Source organism: Chaetodon auriga, chromosome 23 (assembly GCF_051107435.1).
Source record: "Chaetodon auriga isolate fChaAug3 chromosome 23, fChaAug3.hap1, whole genome shotgun sequence".
Taxonomy (NCBI): domain Eukaryota; kingdom Metazoa; phylum Chordata; class Actinopteri; order Chaetodontiformes; family Chaetodontidae; genus Chaetodon; species Chaetodon auriga.
The window spans coordinates 10,170,874-10,187,352 of record NC_135096.1 but is presented as its reverse complement, the minus strand read 5'-3'; the positions used below and the strand labels follow the sequence as shown (position 1 = coordinate 10,187,352).

The window sequence follows — 16,479 nt, the reverse complement described above, 5'->3', positions numbered from 1 at the left end:
TTCATTACAGGTTAATTCAAATGTCAGTGAAACAGTTAATATAAGACCCATTCTTTAAGTGAGCTAACGTTAGTCCCATGCTTGAGCTTGAACCATGCAAATATATTCACACTGGTGAGCCTAGCTACCGAAATGGGACACTCAAAGGACGTGTGTTATTGTTTTTGTGTAGCCTGTCCCGTGTTTTCTTTCCTCCAAAACGATATGTCATAAAATAGTGGGACCTAAAATGAAATAATTAGCCTAAATGTTTTGAAATAGTCATTAACTGACGACATTAACCGTTGTTTTTAATTATAGTGACGCTTTGATTGAGCTAAAATGGCTGCAGTTCAGCTAACCTTGAAGTGGAGCTGACTTTGATAACTGTGTGAAGAGATTGTTCATTTTGCATTGTAATCAACAAAGGAAGCTTAAGTGCACGATCAACGTTACCTATTTTTAGTAGATTATAATCGTAGACAGCCAAATAAAATACATGTGAACTTCTTAGCTCAATAACCGATCACTTTTTCTCCAGGATTCATTCACAATCTTCCCTCTCATGTTAACGCGACCGGACGGGGATCTCCGCTGGTGAATTTCACACCGTCCCCTCACATCTGTGGATCAGCTGATGCAGCCAGGTAAAGTGCAGGCGGATGGATGAATGGCCGAAGTTGGATGGATGCTGGCTGCTTTCTAGTCTAGTGGGGGATTCGCCTTTGGGTTCGTATTACGCTGCTGCGCTTCATCCTCCTGTCTCCCTCCGTCGCGGTCGGTCTCCTGCGGCCTGTGAGCGGATGAATGCCAAAGCCTGTGATTTTACCATCGCCAAAAGGACTCCATGTCTTTCTTGGTAAGAATAATCGCGCTGCATGGGTTTTTGCTTTGGTGCCCTCCGTGCGCGCTGCTGAATTGGGACCTAGTGAGGTGTGTAGTCACGAATCAGCTGGCTCATGTTGATGCCTCGGGTGGGACACGGCAAATTCAACCAGTCTTTTAAGTGTATTAAAAATCAGGGGCTTCCAGATAGCGATGCACCAGTGGACAATTTACATTGTTCTGAATTATATGAGCTGCTAAATATTCTGTAGATGTATTGTCTGAGAGGTGCAACCCCTTTGCATCATTTACATTATATTATGGGCTAATATAGGTGGAAAATATCTGTCTATCTGTGCATCCCTCACATCTAGCTATGTACATATTCAGGCTGCAACGAATGATTATTTTCATTGTCAGTCTGTCGATTATCTGTCTTGATTAATCGATTAGTCGTTTGGTCTATAAAGTGTCAAAAAATGATGAAAAACCCAAAGATATACAATTTGCTGTTAAAGAGGTGGTAAGAAACCAGAAAGTAGTCACCTTTGAGAAGCTGGAATCAAAGATTTTCATGATCGGTTCTCAAAATAGTTGGCGATTAATATAATAGTTGACAACCAATCAATCAATCGATTAATCGCTGCAGCTCTGTTCTTGTTCTGTCGGGATGCTCCAGTCGGTCAGCTGCCTCTTTGCTCCCTGTTATCATCACTCTAATTCTCTCTCCACTCACCACTTCTGATAAAACGCCCCAGAAGTGTCTTCACATATTCCCCCGATGCTTGCTTCTCTGCCACATCTCCGATCCTTCCAAGCTCCCTGAGGCACTGTATCGCCCTCCACTCCCGAGCTCCATGTTTCCTCCCCACTCCTCCTCGTCCTGTCGGGCATGTCTCACCTGTGCTCCTCCCCCCCTTCACCAGGACTGTTCCTGCATCTCCCACGCTCAGGTCCAGCCCTTGGACATAGAGGAGCGCTATGAGGACACCAGCCACCAGTTCCTGGTCAGTAGCCAAGACGCTGTCAGCAGGGAGACAGGTGTCACACTGATGCTCTTCCACCATTTCATTATTCATTTATCACCTGTCTGGAGCTGCTTAACCCTCACATTAAAAACAGTAACCACTGGAATAACATTGTTAAAGCTGTTGGTAAGGCTTAAAGGAGCACTCCATCGATTTAATATTCATAACAACATATTGACAAAGCTCCTCCAGAGCCACAGAAGGCATCACAGACTCAGTGCTGAACAAGCAAATCTTCATTCAAATCAGTGGAGTGCCCCTTTAAAGCGAATGAACTGAAAAATGCTCTTTGCAAAATTTCACCAATTCCCTATTTTCCAGTGTTCTTCTCTAACGATAATCATTCTTACTCAATATTGAATTAAAATTATTCATAACTGCTTAAAGTGTACTGCCAGTGTGTGAGGTCATTCCCCTCTGATAATACAGACACAATGCTGGGGCAGTATGGTTAAAGCCAATAAAACACATTCAGCCTGTGTGTTTTAAAGAAAGCCACATCAGAAGCACCTGCAGCTGTCTGATGCTGAAAGACAACCAGACTCTGTCCCAAAAATCTGTCTGTGTCACTGAAACTGCAAGCATCCCCCCCGGCCTCCCTCCCTTTGGCAGTCATCGTCCCCTCACGCATTGTCAGATCTAAAGGGGCAGTAAGTCATATTTTTACGGTAATTATTGGAATGGAACTGAAAAGGCTTTGCGTGGTTGTTGTTAACAGCAGTAGCGAAAGAGGAATTTTTCAGGCAGGGATTGATTTTGTCCCAAATCACATTTTCTCTCTTGCTGAAATCTAATCCACCTCCGCCCTGCCTACACACAATTTCAGCTGCTTAGTGATCGTCCAAAACAGCAACAAGCATATTTCATATTCCTGCAGTATATTTTGCATGGTGCTGTTTTACCTCTCTTGAATCTGATTAGCTTACACGTTGGCAATGTGTGACATATTATTGTTGGAAAAGAGGGAGACCGGAGCCTGTGAATGAGGATGAGTTAGATGAAGGTCACAGATAACTTAATGCACATTTGAAGTGACTGCACATGTGTACATGTGACTTACTTGCTATATTACTTTGCTGAGTGACTTTATTTTCTGTTACCTTCAAGATAAATGTAGAAATATGTGTGTGGGATGTGTGTGTGTGTGTGCGTCCCTGCAGAGCTGTGACGGTTCTGAATACACTCTGCAAGGGCCAGCAGGTGGCGATGACATCACAGGGCTGTCCGCTGAGCCTGCCCACTACCAGCTACTGTCAGAGCTGGGTGAGAGCGCCACCACGTTGAGTCAGACCATTGCAGCTGTCAAGTCAACCTCAGAGTTGAAACTGCACATAATTTCCCACACAAATCGTTCAAAACTGTAAACGCAGTGAGATTTCACTTCAAGTGAATTCTCTGTATTACAGGAAGGGGCTTCAACAACCTGAGCCAGGTCAACATGGCACGCCACATCCCTACTGGCCAGCTGGTGGCCGTCAAACAAACCAACCTGGACGAGTGCACCGAGGAGGAGCTGCTGCAGCTCATGGTGAGCTGCTGTCCAGAATCAGACATTTATTGTATGTCTTTTTTTGAGGGTAATAGCTGCTTTCCAGCAAGGTTTGTTCACGCCTGATTGTGTCTCAAACCCCAGAACGAGGTTCTGCTGTCCAGGCTGTTCCGTCACCCCAACCTGCTGACCTCTCGCCTGGTTTTCAGCTCCTGCTGCCAGCTATGGGTCCTCACACCGCTCATGGCCTATGGTCCGCCACTGTCGCAGCTCAATAAGTTTTTGTTTTGTCTTTAAACTCCATTTAAAAATCAGAGTCATTTTAAAGTCAAAATTTAAAAGTGAGGATTCGATGCTTTTCTTTGTCACGCATGACAGTTAACTTGACTTACCTGCTCAGCTGTCCTTTTCCCTCTCCTCTCGTCCGCAGGCTCTGCAGACACCTTACTTAGAACATATTTCCCAGATGGAATGAGTGAATCCCTCATCGCGTACTTGCTGTACGGTGTGCTGAAAGCATTGGAGTACCTGCACCGGATGGGCTACGTTCACCGGTCAGTGGGAGACAGAAGACATGATTGCATGCAAATAAAATAAAAAGAAATAAATATATACATAAATATTTGTGTCTTAGTGTCTGTCCACACATTCTGCTCCTGTCAGGGGGGTGAAGGCCAGTCACATCTTGCTGTCAGGGGAGGGCCGTGTCTACCTCTCAGGGCTCCACAGTGTTTACAGTATGATGCGTGAGGGGAAGAGGATGAGGGCGGTGTTCGACATGCCCCACCACAGCCCCGCCCTGTTGCCCTGGCTCAGCCCTGAGCTACTGCGACAGGTCAGGACTCATGAGATTAAGACACATACTCTGAGATGAGCTCATATTTCAGAAAGAAATAACATTGCAGCGTCAGTTTTTCCATGACTTAAATGCATTCTGCCTCTCCTCTCCGCGTGGTGTTGGCCTCAGTAGGACCTGCACGGTTACGGAGTGAAGTCAGACATCTACAGTTTAGGAATCGTGGCCTGTGAGCTGGTGAGCGGCAGGGTGCCTTTCCAGGACATGCCCCCCACTCAGGTAACGAAAACTCTTCCATCCAAACTGCTTATGTTACAACACTTGCGCTGTTGTCCACAGTTGGCGTCAGTGTTTGAATCCTCCTGTTCAGATGCTGCTTCAGAAGCTGCGTGGCTCCCACTGCTGCCTGCTGGATGTGGCTCCCTTCCCGCTGGGCGAGCTGGGAGGCCTGAAGGTGTCGCGGTCCGGGGTGGACTCGGGCATCGGGGAGAGCGTGGCCACCGGGAGCCTGACGCACAGCGCCACCGCTCCTCCTGCCGAGCGACCTCAGAGCCCCGGACCCAAAAACCACTCGGTCACGCTGCACAACCTGGTTCAGCTGTGCCTACAGCAGCAGCCTGAGCGCAGGTCACTACATTAAAGGACCAGTCAGCTTTATTTGACCACTGATCTAATAGCACACACAGACCTCAATGCAAATGACACAGTGTCCTGTTTTTGTCTTCCATAGACCGTCAGCGTCTACACTGTTGACCCACGCTTTCTTCAAGCAGGTGGGTTTCCTAGTCGGGACGCCTGCTCCTCTCAGTGGAGCTCTTTTAGTTCTTCCATCTAAAATAACTTCCTTCTGAAACTGTCGTCATGTGTACTTCCACTATGCTCATGTCTCCTGGGAGACTAATGCTCTGTGACAACATAGAAGCAAACTGAGTTAAATGTCAAATCAGCACACATCAGTGAATTACAGCCTACATATGGAGTTGTGTTGTTCTGTGACAGGTGAAGAGGCACACCAGAGATTCCTTCCTCAGCCTCATGTACCCAGCGGTGCCCCTCACCAGCCCTGAGGACCCTCCGGTGTCCTGCCCCCCGGCCCCGTCCTGCCATGCTCCGACGTCAACCTCCAGCGACGCCGTGTGGGACTTCTCCTAACCCCGATTCTCTGTCTACCCAAAATCTTCAAATCCTGACTAGCAAGCCAAACACGAGACAATCAAAGCAAAGCAATGAGGCCAAATTCAACTGTGCTTTTATTTTTTATCATTAATCCGACTCTCTGAGCCTTTTTAAATAATTTTTGTAGTTTTTTTTTTTTTTATATGTTTGTCCGATGCATTTGTGGAGTTTGGGTCATGGGTTGCTGACGCGACTGTGAAAGTGCTGGATCAAAGAAGCTGCTCAGATTATGTATTACAGATCCACAACAATAATAATGGACTGTCAGCAAGTCACAGAACAAAGACTGATCGGCTGAGTAATAATCACGCACTTCCTTTGAGGTAAAACTATGAGTTAAAGGAAAAGTCCACCCACTTTATGATTGGAAAGAAAGGCTATTTGAACTAAACAGTATGAATCTATGTGGGTGACCTTGTTTTACCTGTTCGTCTCCTCTAAAGGCATTCTGTTTTGTAAAATGAAGGACCTCATCGACTGAATCTGAAGCCAATAAGTGGATGCACCAAAAAGCTCAACCCTCATCACTCCTGACAAAGTCACCCCCGAAGTCTAAGACATGATGTCAGGGTGGGTTTTTCCTTTAAAGTACGATTTTGTATTCAGACTGTGAATAGTGAATGCTGAGGTACGTATAAAGGTATTTACAACACATATGTGCATATATATTCTTCTATATCAGAGGTTTTCAAATTGAGTGTTGGGAGATGCAAATTATTCGTACTCCGTCTGAGTCATAACTCAACCAGTCCGAATGCACAGACACACTACACATCTTTTTAGATCCACAGTGACTTACACTTTCTGAGGATGTATATAGATTAAAATGAGGAGATATCACATTACCTCCGATGTCCAGTGTGCATCAACGTCCACAAATCCGCGGAGAAATCCTAGAAGGAAAGACACTACTTTTAACTCCAGGACTTGCCTGAGCAACATTACGTTTTTAGGTTTTCTTCGGTGTCAAAGTAATCCAGTGATAGCTGTGTGTACATCCGTGGGTACGCTACAAACAGGGATGGCTAATAGATAACTGGGCATACTTTTAATGGTGCCAATTGGCCAAAGTGTAAAAAACTATAGGTTAGAAAATGGGGCCTCAAGTTAGAGCAGCTCACTGAATAACTGACTCCATGTACTCCCTGTTTATCCAAAATGTGTAGAAAACGGGCCACAGTCAAATCTGTAAATACATTTTTGCTGTATGTTTGAACATATATGCACATAGTGTTCATGTATAAACATTTTCAAACATGTTCTCTCGTATTTGCCCATGAGCCAATAAGCCAAGCTGCAGACCTGGCTCTGGCAGCAGAGCACAGGATGTTTGTGTGGGACTTAGACGCCATCAGTATTGACAGCAGACGAAGACCTTCCCTGCCCTGATCATCAGTGATACGCCAAAAGAATACTTCTACTGTGCTCTGTGACCACTTATCCAACAATGCCTTTATGTTTGAATGAAACCTGCGTTCTGTAACTGTGATTAAGTGTACTGTGTATGAGAACTGTGACCTGCAGTACATATCAAACATGGTAGCTGTGTGAGCCTTATATATACACACATATTAGAAATGATAAATATGTACATACAAAGTTTGATTTGTAAGCTTGCTGTTAGCCTTGATTGATTTGTGTCTGTAGAAAAGTGTTGTGTGTGTGTGTAGATTTACCGTCTTCATGATGACCGTGGGCTCGCTGGTTTCACACATCCAGTGTCTGAGGACAGAAGAACAAAGAAACTGTGTCAAAAAGAAAATCAGCATGAGTTTGATGGAGAAAACAAGCAGCAGCACAACAGTCTGAGTGGATCTTAAGATCAGAAGTGGCAAAAAAGATGAAAACAGCCCACCTTAAAACCTTCAGGCCAGTTTGACCAACTTCAGGTGGACGTCCAAATTCAGGCTTTGCACCAAACCGTAGTTGTCAACGACCTTGAAGTAGAACCAATTTGCCAGTGAATTCTTGCCAGGGGGATGGCTAAACTGGGCTGAAAATAGGTCAGTCTTTATTTTCAAGAAACGATTGCATTAGTATGAATTAAAGAATGAAATCTATAACCCAATCAGAAAATATCAATCAACTCAGAAGCTCAACTCTCAGAAGACTAGTTCCAATAGTTCTGTCCCAGCCAAGCCGCTCTGCACCACTGTTGTTGCCATGAGGGAGGACGGCTTGGAGGTCTTACTGGGTGATTTTTGTCCAAAGGAAGAAGTGAGAAGCTCTGAGAGGCAGTGCACACCTGTCTGGTCCTGTAGCTCAGGCTGAAGGAGGACGGCTCATGAGTCAAAGGTTGTGTGTTCAATTCTTATGAAGCTGGATGACTTTTGAAGGCCGGTATCCAAAGGAAGAAGTGAAAACTTCCAAGAGACAAGTACACCTGTCAGATCCTGTAGCTCAGGCTGTCAGAGGACAGTTTGGGAGCTGGAGGTTGTGTGTTCAAATCTTATGAAGCTGGTGACTTTTGAAGGCCGGTCTCAAAGGAAGAAGTGAGAAGCTCTGAGAGGCAGTGCACACCTGTCTGGTCCTGTAGCTCAGGCTGAAGGAGGACGGCTCAGGAGTCAAAGGTTGTGTGTTCGATTCTTATGAAGCCGGGTGACTTTTGAAGCCCCATGCTCAAAGCAAAGAGTTAAAAGCGCTCAGAGACAAAGTCCAAGTGCGAAGAGGACCCGGTGGTGTGGTGGGAAGATCTGCGGCTGGGGAGCAGCAGTGATGAAGAGCGTGGTTTGAATCCTACCCGTTGCTGGTAACCGGAGCAAAGTCGTCCCCTGCAGGAGCGAGGTTCAGAGTGCTAAACGCAAGGGGTTATGTGACTGAAGACTACGACCAGCTAAAGTTTTACTACAGCATAAAAATGCTAACATAATAAACATTCTAATAATGTTAGAAATATGAATAATATTAAAAACAGAAAATAATTTTAAAAATAATCAAAAGCCATTGATATATGTTCTCCCAGATAGATATATAAAATAGAATACACAATAAAAAGTCTCTGTCAACTGTTCATCATCCGGCAACAGTAAAATTCCATTTTTTCCTTAAATTATCTCCTGTCAACCTGTCAGCACTTACTAATTTCATCTATGAGCTGCTCTCTCACAGCTATTTGATTGGCTATGGATCCCTGAGGGACACTGCTGCCTCCTGTGTGCAGCGGATCCATGCCAGACCAGGAGGGAGGTGTGTGTGACTTCTGAAGGCCGGTGTCCAAAGGAAGAGGTGAAAAGCTCTGAGAGGCAGAACATGCCCACCTGGTCCTGTAGCTCAGGCTGAAGGAGGATGGCTCATGAGTCAAAGGTTGTGTGTTCAAATCTTATGAAACTGAGTGACTTTTGAAGGCCGGTATCCAAAGGAAGAAGTGAAAGGCTCTGAGAGGCAGTGAACACCTGTCTGGTCCTGTAGCTCAGGCTGAAGGAGGACGGCTCAGGTGTCAAAGATTGTGTGTTTGATTCTTATGAAGGCCGGTGATTTTTGAAGGCCGACTAAACTGGGCTGAAAATAGGTCAATCTTTATTTTCATGAAATTATTGCATTAGTATGAATTAAAGAGCAGAATGAAATCTACAAACCAATCAGAAAATATCAATCAACTCTGAAGTTCAACTCCCAGATGAAACACTTGTTCCAATAGTTCTGTCCTAGCCAAGCTGCTCTGCACCATTGTTGTTGCCGTGATGGAGGACTGCTTGGAGGTCTTATGAAAACTGGGTGACTTTTGAAGGCCAGTGTCCAAAGAAAAAGGGAAATATTCAGAGAGACAACCTGCAACTGTCTGGTCCTGTAGCTCAGGCTGAAGGAGGACAGTTTGGGAGCTGGAGGTTGTGTGTTCAAATCTTATGATGCCGGTGACTTTTGAAGGCCGGTCTCAAAGGAAGAAGTGAGAAGCTCTGAGAGGCAGCACACACCTGTCTGGTCCTGTAGCTCAGGCTGAAGGAGGACGGCTCAGGAGTCAAAGGTTGTGTGTTCGATTCTTATGAAGCCAGGTGACTTTTGAAGCCCCATGCTCAAAGCAAAGAGTTAAAAGCGCTCAGAGACAAAGTCTTAGTGCGAAGAGGACCCGGTGGCGTGGTGGGAAGATCTGCGGCTGGGGAGCGGCAGTGATGAAGAGCGCGGTTTGAATCCTACCCGTTGCTGGTAACCGGAGCAAAGTCGTCCCCTGCAGGAGCGGGGTTCGGGGGGGGGCCGTGTCCCCCCCCGAAGTTTCGGAGTGCTAAACGCAAGGGGTTATGTGACTGAAGACTACGACCAGCTAAAGTTTTATTACAGCATAAATAAAATTCTTACATCATAATCATAAGAAGAATGACAATTGCAATTATTATGAATAAAAAAAACTAAATAGGAAAGAAAAACAAAGAATACAAAGAAGTTAAACCAACCTATTTATGTCATATATGTACACAGACACATACATATGTATTATATAATTTTAAATAAATACAAGAAAACTAAAAATCTGCTCACTGTTCAGCATCCAGCAGCAGTAAAATTTCATCTTTTTTTAATTATCTCCTGTCAACACTGTTCACACACACACACACACACACACACACCCTGGCTGCACCCAAAGACAACAGAACAGTGTGTGTGTGTGTGTGTGTGTGTGTGTGTGTGGTTTCAGTTCAGAAACAAACAATGCAAACACACTGTCTGAAGAGCTGCTGCACTAAAAGAGGTATTAAAGAACAAAAGCTAAAAATGATTTATCTTTTAGTATTTAAACATTTTTAAAATGACATCACACTTTTGCCAATGACTAACCAGAAATCTGTCTAGAAGTCTAAAAACAACCTGGATTTGATCCTGTGAAGATGCTTTCACAAGCAGTAATAAATCTAAAATACAGGGAAGTTTCACTGTTTGAAATAAATTTAATTAGGGGGAAACATGAACTTTTGCATGATATTCTCATTTTTTCCTTTAAGATGCAGAGAAAAGTTAGAGAAATACTGAATGTGCTGCTGTTGGAGGTGCTCCCATTGATGGGGGTGTGTGGCCAGTCCTGTGTCTCCTCCTCTTTTCCTCCATCCTCACTCGCCGGGGGGGTGGGGGTCCACTTGTGCTCTCGTTTCTCTGCCCGTTACCCCTCCATCCGCGTGGCATCTGCCTCCCGTCTGAACGCGTCGAAAACCAACGTGTGGGGTTCGTCAGTTTTTCGATCAAACGCCATGAGCGCTGCCACCACGCGCTTCTATCTCGTGATTGGTTGGTTATACCGACCACTAATTACTCCACAGGTGTAGGTGATCTTACATCAAGTGACATTCAAAGGCCGAAGTGAACTCTACATGTGGTAAAACCAGGAGCAAACAATACAAACAAGGATTAAAACACATCTAATAAAAAATGAAAGTAAATTAACGATCAAAACACGCACGCAATCCATAAATTACACAATAAAATCACTTCCGCCCCCGTTCTTCATATGTGTAGGTGTTCCTGTGTCGTTCATGCTGTTATTTTGTTCTAAGTCAGTTCGATATTAGCAGTGAATGTGGTCAGATATGAGTGGACTGATGAGGTTCCCATCAGATTTCAGATTTCAAGATACTTTTAGGTGTTAATCATAAGCCTGCAGTGAAGGACCTGTTGCTCTGACGTTTAGATTTCCAGATTTATTTCAAAGCAGCTTAGAAGAACCAAAAGTGCAGACTTGTTTCAAACCTTCAATAATATTATAATGTGGATAACTCCATTTCCCACGAACAAATAATGGAACCCTGGTCTTTTTAGCATCCGTGTTCCAGATTTAAGCAGCTCCTGCATATCTTTGATCTACGGTGTGCATGTTGGTACAGAATGACTGGAGTGACTGGATGCCAGGTCACCTTGACATTCACACTGATAAACCTGTCTGTGTCGAGATGTTCAAAATAGGTACGAACTGCACTCATACTCTGCAGACACACAGTGACTTTGGAGAGCACACATTTTGCTGTGTGACAAATATTTCTTTGCTAACCTTTTGCCTTTGCCATTCAGGGGGAAACCAAGTTAAAAATACTCTTCTTAATTCTGTCCCTTCAGCACAATTATACAACATTTTATCGGGCTTAGACAGCAGAAATACTTTATACTCTACCAGCATGATGGGTTCGGTCATAGTATTACTGCACGGCCTTACAAAAATCCTGAGAGTGTACGTTGTGTGATAATCTATCCTGACCTTGTTTTGCAGATGAGAGCTGGTGGACGGCTGCCGATTGTGAACTGAAGAGAGCGTCCATCTGCTCGTACCCAATCGCTGCAGGGAGACCACAGAGACACACAGCTTCAGAGGGGGGCCCTCTCCGTGATGCACTGATCCAATCTTTCTCTTGTTTGCATGAGTTTGGGCGACTGTCTGTGTTTCCTTGAATAAAACAAGTGTGCAAAACTAACATGAACAAAAAAACGAGACATTTTTACCTCTGCCGTTGAAACTACTCTTCATTCTTGCTCAAGTGTTTCCAGTGAAGACGTCAGACTGATAAACTACAATCCATCCATTAAATTTAGACAAGACTTTAATGATCATTTTCCACTTGTGTATACAAAGCAGTTTGTACAGATTAGGGAGCCGAGTTAAAACAATTTGTTACAATTTAGTACCTGGAAAGTGCAAAAGTACATTTCAAATACGCTGAAATAAAAATCATGCTGTACATTATATACTGTATTCATAAATAATCACAGATATACACACATCCATTTGGTGACAGTCACAGAGAATGCTGCTAAGACACAAAATAGTACTTTTTGATTTTGCTTTGAAGTCCTACAGTATATCCTTGGTTCCCGTTGAACCTGTGGAGGTTTTACTTCTGGAATGCTGCTTTCATTGGATTTATGACAAGGTCAGGGACGATAATCTTCGGTAATGAGAGAAACCTAGCTCTACGTTAACACCGCACTGGGATAAAGGCACTCCGTATGTTGCAGTCGTGGAACAACTCAAACAGTGGTCTTTCATCTGAATGACAGAAGTGGATAACCAACAACAAAATTTTATGCACCTTTCACAGAAATCTCTCAAAGAAGGACACAGATTGGTCTTTGCACTCCAACTTGCTGTGACCATTGCAGCAACCCCGTGTCCAATGCCGAACCCACGATTGAGCCAAAACAACTGAGGGCTGCCATGGTTCACAGAATCAGAGACACCATGTCAACACGTACGATGAAATCAAGAATTTGGCTATAAAAAAATACACATGCATCATTGGCATGTCCTCACACGCGCGCACTCAGTCACACACATACAGGTATGGTGCAAAAATATAAATCACACAGTCTCATCCACAGGAGCTTCATACTGTGGCTTTTTTGTGATTCAAATATTACAGAAATCACGTTCACACACGCAAACAACGCGTCTTCCGAGCGACCTAAACAAGGCGTGCAAAAACCTTCTCGATGCCCTGTAAAAGGAAAACTCCTCTGAAGTCAGTCGCTTCACAATGAGCAGGAAGGAGGATGAGATGTAAAACGACAAAGGGTGACAGCGGAGGCGATGATGAGAGCGGAGGGTGGTTGGGAGGGGTGTTAGGGTTAATTCACTGTCTAAGTTAAGCTAGAGGAAGACTAGAGATAGAGGGCTGGCTGAGCAACCGATATGGAACAGAACAGCAGGAAGAAAGCATCGACAGCCACCCGGCGAAGGAGCTGTATTGCTGTTAACACTGACATCACATAAAGCCCTTGAGGATTTCTTCTTTCTCCTTCTTTTTTAGGCGTCGGAACAGTCGGAAGAGTTTAAAATATGCCAAACTGGTGTCTGTATTCAAGAGACAAAGAGTGATTTAAAAAACTGCTACTCTTACTTATAAATAAACATGGATTCAAGTAACTTAAAAACATTCGATGAAGCACGGAGAGCGTTGTGTGACTTTAAAGTTCATTTTCTCTGTACTGCTGTGACAAATCATTACATGGAAGCCTCTCGCATGTCATAGTGTAGTGTTTTGCCTGTAGTGAGAATTCATTTGTTTTTACAAAACTACGTCTTAAATGATATGCCAACATGAAAGACAGACGCTCCAGATGCCGTCTTCTGTGGTGTGTAAGATGTTTCTAGAACAAAACAAGTCAGCTATATCGAAGCAAAAAAACAACATCAGATTCATCATCATCTCCATGTGTGTCTGCTGCCTAATCTCAAAACGGACCAAAAACAGCATGCCTACAAACAGATGCCAAGTTACTGGGCACATGCATAAATCTGCAAGAAAAGACAAAATGAAACAAACAAGCAAAAGAACACACACACAGACCAACACACACACACACACACACACACACACACACACACACACACACACACAGGTATAAAAACACATAGGAAAGGCAGAGGGTTTGGTCTTGTGAGTGATGGCGCCCTCTTACTGCATAAGGCTGCTGAGTGGCAGCTTTGAGGCAACCATGAAACGTCTCGGCCTTCAGAGCACAGGCCCGCCTGTCTGCATCCAACGCAAACGAAGAGGCGACAAAAAGGCCACTTGAAACTATATTTTGAGATACAGCATGGCAACATACGCACGCACGCACGCACACAGCCACACACACACACACACACGAGCAGTTAGCTGACCGATCCTGTCAAACTGAAGCTGAGCAGGTTGGAGAATACACAGTGCCTGTGTGTGCGTTAGCATAACCGTGTAGCACCGTGTAAAATAATGAAGGCTGGCCGAGGGATTCACAGAGACGCCGTGGTGTTTGGGAGTGGTGGGTAGTGGTGTGGCGGTGCTGAGGCTGGCGCTACTTCTGGATTTGAACCACAGCGCCGGCGCCGTACGTTCAATCCAAAGCAGGAACACACACACACAGAAAAAAACATGACTAACACATGCAGACTTTGTGATGCTCAATGCTTTAAGCATCCCAAAAACAGCTGCCCACCACCTATTAAAGTGTGGAAAGGTGCTGGAGAGAGACTGAAACAACATGTTTGGTGACTGACAGGTATGGAGGCGAACTGGGGGACAGGAATGTGTGTGTGTGTGTGGGGGGGGGGGGGTCAGGGCTCGGGGGCCAGGATGGGCCAGTTGTGGTCACGCTAGGTGTTGTACACCGTCTCCCCCGAGGAGATCTGGGTCAGTCTCTTGCTGGAGCCCCACAGCTTCCGTGTGATCTGGCCCGAACGCATCTGAGAAGAGTGGAGGAAGAGGAAGAGGAGGAGGAGGAGGAGGAGGAGGAAGTGGGACGGGGGGAGAGTGGGGAAAGAAAAGTGAAGTCAAAGGAAACGGGGAGGAAAAAAAGGAGGAGGGATGTGATTCATGAGTGACTGATTAGTTCATTGGAGCTTGATTGACTTGTGAGGCTTGTGAGGCATTCAAGAATAAATCAAAGCTTGATTCACTTTGGTGAGTCAGTTTGAACTGAAAAGATGATTAAAAAAAAAGGTGTGATGATCAAACTTCTCAGAGGGGGACTGCCTGCTTCAACCTCCGACATCTGCACTACCACACTATCTACATTATCAAAACATTTACGTCTACCTTGGCGCTAGATTATTCGTTTGCATTATTAGATTCTAGCTACACTGTTAATATGGCTTGAGTTTGCAGAAGCGTTAATTAGTGTTAAGTTTGTTTCACAGCATATTTGTTATAGTTGTAGAGTACACTCAAACACGTAACATAATGACACTTCAGGTAAACAGCAGGGGATGGAGTTTATCCCAGGTCGACGGCCAAATCAAGTCAAATATTGCACAGATGCCAAATATTTGGGAAAAAAAAACTGAATGAGGTAAGCACGACAAGTTGTTTCCATGTCACAGTTGTAGTTGTAGTGGCCACTGTGTCTGCCCAGCTGTGTGCTGAAGGAATGTGTTAAATCTGTGTGGCTCAGATGGAAGTGTGTGTGTGTGTGTGTGTGTGTGTGTGTGTGTGTGTGTGTGTGTGTGTGTGTGGGGTGGTTTGGTTCAGGAGGAATGAAGCCAAAAGAGTGAATGTGGGCGACAACCATCCCTGAGAAGGAGAGGTGACTGTGTGTTAAAACGGGGCATTGAGGCCAAGCATTGCAACACAGGTTTGTTTGTTTGTGTGTGTGTGTGTGTGTGTGTGTGTGTGTGTGTGTGTGTGTGTGTGTGTGTCAGATCTACAGCAATGAAAGGGGAGGAAGGGACTATGAGCTGCTAGGGTTTGTGGGAGCTGGAAGTGGGGCTGAACACCAGCTGGTCGCGCTGGTGCAGCAGGCGGGTTGGCGAGCGAGCTCGAAGCGGGGCCAGCAGGGGGGAGGCCATGAGCGGCGATCCCTCCAGGCTCTGAGCGATGTAGTTCCTCAGCGAGTTCTTTACCTCCGCCGGCTTGCCCACGCCCACGATGATCAGCTTGCCGTCCTCCAGGCCCACCAGGACGTGGCTCTGCTCCTTGGTGACCGAGACGCAACGCACCGGCACCCGCATGGCCATGGGCTCCGTGCACAGAGACAGACTGCACGGGAGAAACAAGTATATCTATTATGTCCACATTAGACTAAGGTGGGAAAAGGGTCAAAATTTTGACACTAAGAACAGTTTTCCATTCAATCAGAAGCTGTAAGCTCTATGGGAGTTCACCTGTAGAGGTCACGGATGGACAGGTATCCCTGCTCGCTGCCGATGACCACGTACTCGCCTGAAACACACATGTCAGTCACCTGCTCCTTCAGAGGTTCACTGCAGAGGTGCTTCCCATTTACGGAGTAAAGATGTAGAGCATTTTTATCCTGGGAAGAGAGAGAGAAAAAAACACACACACATGCACCAGTGAATAACATTTTTGGACATCAACATATCAAAGTCATTTTCCCAGATCCTCCTCAGCGTCTGTGGAAAAAAAAAAAAGTCCGTGTCTGCACCTTGAGTGTTGCTTTGCCCTCGAGGCAGGTGTGAACCAGCAGGTGACCCTCCCAGGACACGGCCAGGTGGAGGATGGAGAGTGGCAGGGAGCTGTCGCACGGCGGCCGCAAGCAACGCATGTACTGACCCCGACGCACCGTGTGGATGATCACTGTCCCATCCTGGGGCACACAGAGTGACAGTCCATATTAAATAACAAACACACAGTTTTTCATCATTCATTCAATTATAAACTCAGCGTGCCATTGAAACGTTTTCCAGTGCACACATGACTTCGGGGTGGCACCATCGTTCTTTCATTCTCAGAGTGATAACTAGTATTTTAGGGACCAACGTACGGGACTTTGCAGCAGCA

The 16,479-nt window shown here is 45.2% G+C and overlaps 2 protein-coding genes across 7 annotated transcripts in view; one reads left to right on the top strand and one right to left on the bottom strand.

Annotated features, from left to right (window-relative positions):
* The window catches only part of stradb (STE20 related adaptor beta), a 123,764-nt gene extending 116,859 nt beyond the window's left edge, over nt 1-6,905 (top strand). The window contains exons 2-12 of one of the 2 annotated variants that reach the window (XM_076723897.1): nt 521-838; nt 1,731-1,811; nt 2,993-3,095; nt 3,239-3,360; nt 3,466-3,574; nt 3,752-3,875; nt 3,985-4,156; nt 4,292-4,396; nt 4,488-4,744; nt 4,848-4,890; nt 5,117-6,905. In XM_076723897.1, the coding sequence (XP_076580012.1) occupies nt 827-838; nt 1,731-1,811; nt 2,993-3,095; nt 3,239-3,360; nt 3,466-3,574; nt 3,752-3,875; nt 3,985-4,156; nt 4,292-4,396; nt 4,488-4,744; nt 4,848-4,890; nt 5,117-5,269 (1,281 nt within the window). In that variant the 5' untranslated portion in view covers nt 521-826 and the 3' untranslated portion in view covers nt 5,270-6,905. Of the gene's footprint in view, nt 1-520; nt 839-1,657; nt 1,812-2,992; nt 3,096-3,238; nt 3,361-3,465; nt 3,575-3,751; nt 3,876-3,984; nt 4,157-4,291; nt 4,397-4,487; nt 4,745-4,847; nt 4,891-5,116 lie in introns of both variants that reach the window. The other variant, XM_076723896.1, reaches the window with a different exon arrangement.
* A 4,882-nt stretch (nt 6,906-11,787) lies between these two features.
* Nucleotides 11,788-16,479, bottom strand: part of nbeal1 (neurobeachin-like 1) — a 40,743-nt gene continuing 36,051 nt past the window's right edge. For 3 of the 5 annotated variants that reach the window (XM_076723132.1, XM_076723135.1, XM_076723133.1), the window contains 3 exons: nt 16,124-16,285; nt 15,843-15,991; nt 11,788-15,717 (listed from right to left, as the gene is read on the bottom strand). In XM_076723132.1, coding sequence (XP_076579247.1) covers nt 15,420-15,717; nt 15,843-15,991; nt 16,124-16,285 — 609 coding nt within the window. In that variant the 3' untranslated portion in view covers nt 11,788-15,419. The remainder of the gene's footprint in view (nt 15,718-15,842; nt 15,992-16,123; nt 16,286-16,479) is intronic. The other 2 variants (XM_076723134.1, XM_076723136.1) reach the window with 1 other exon arrangement.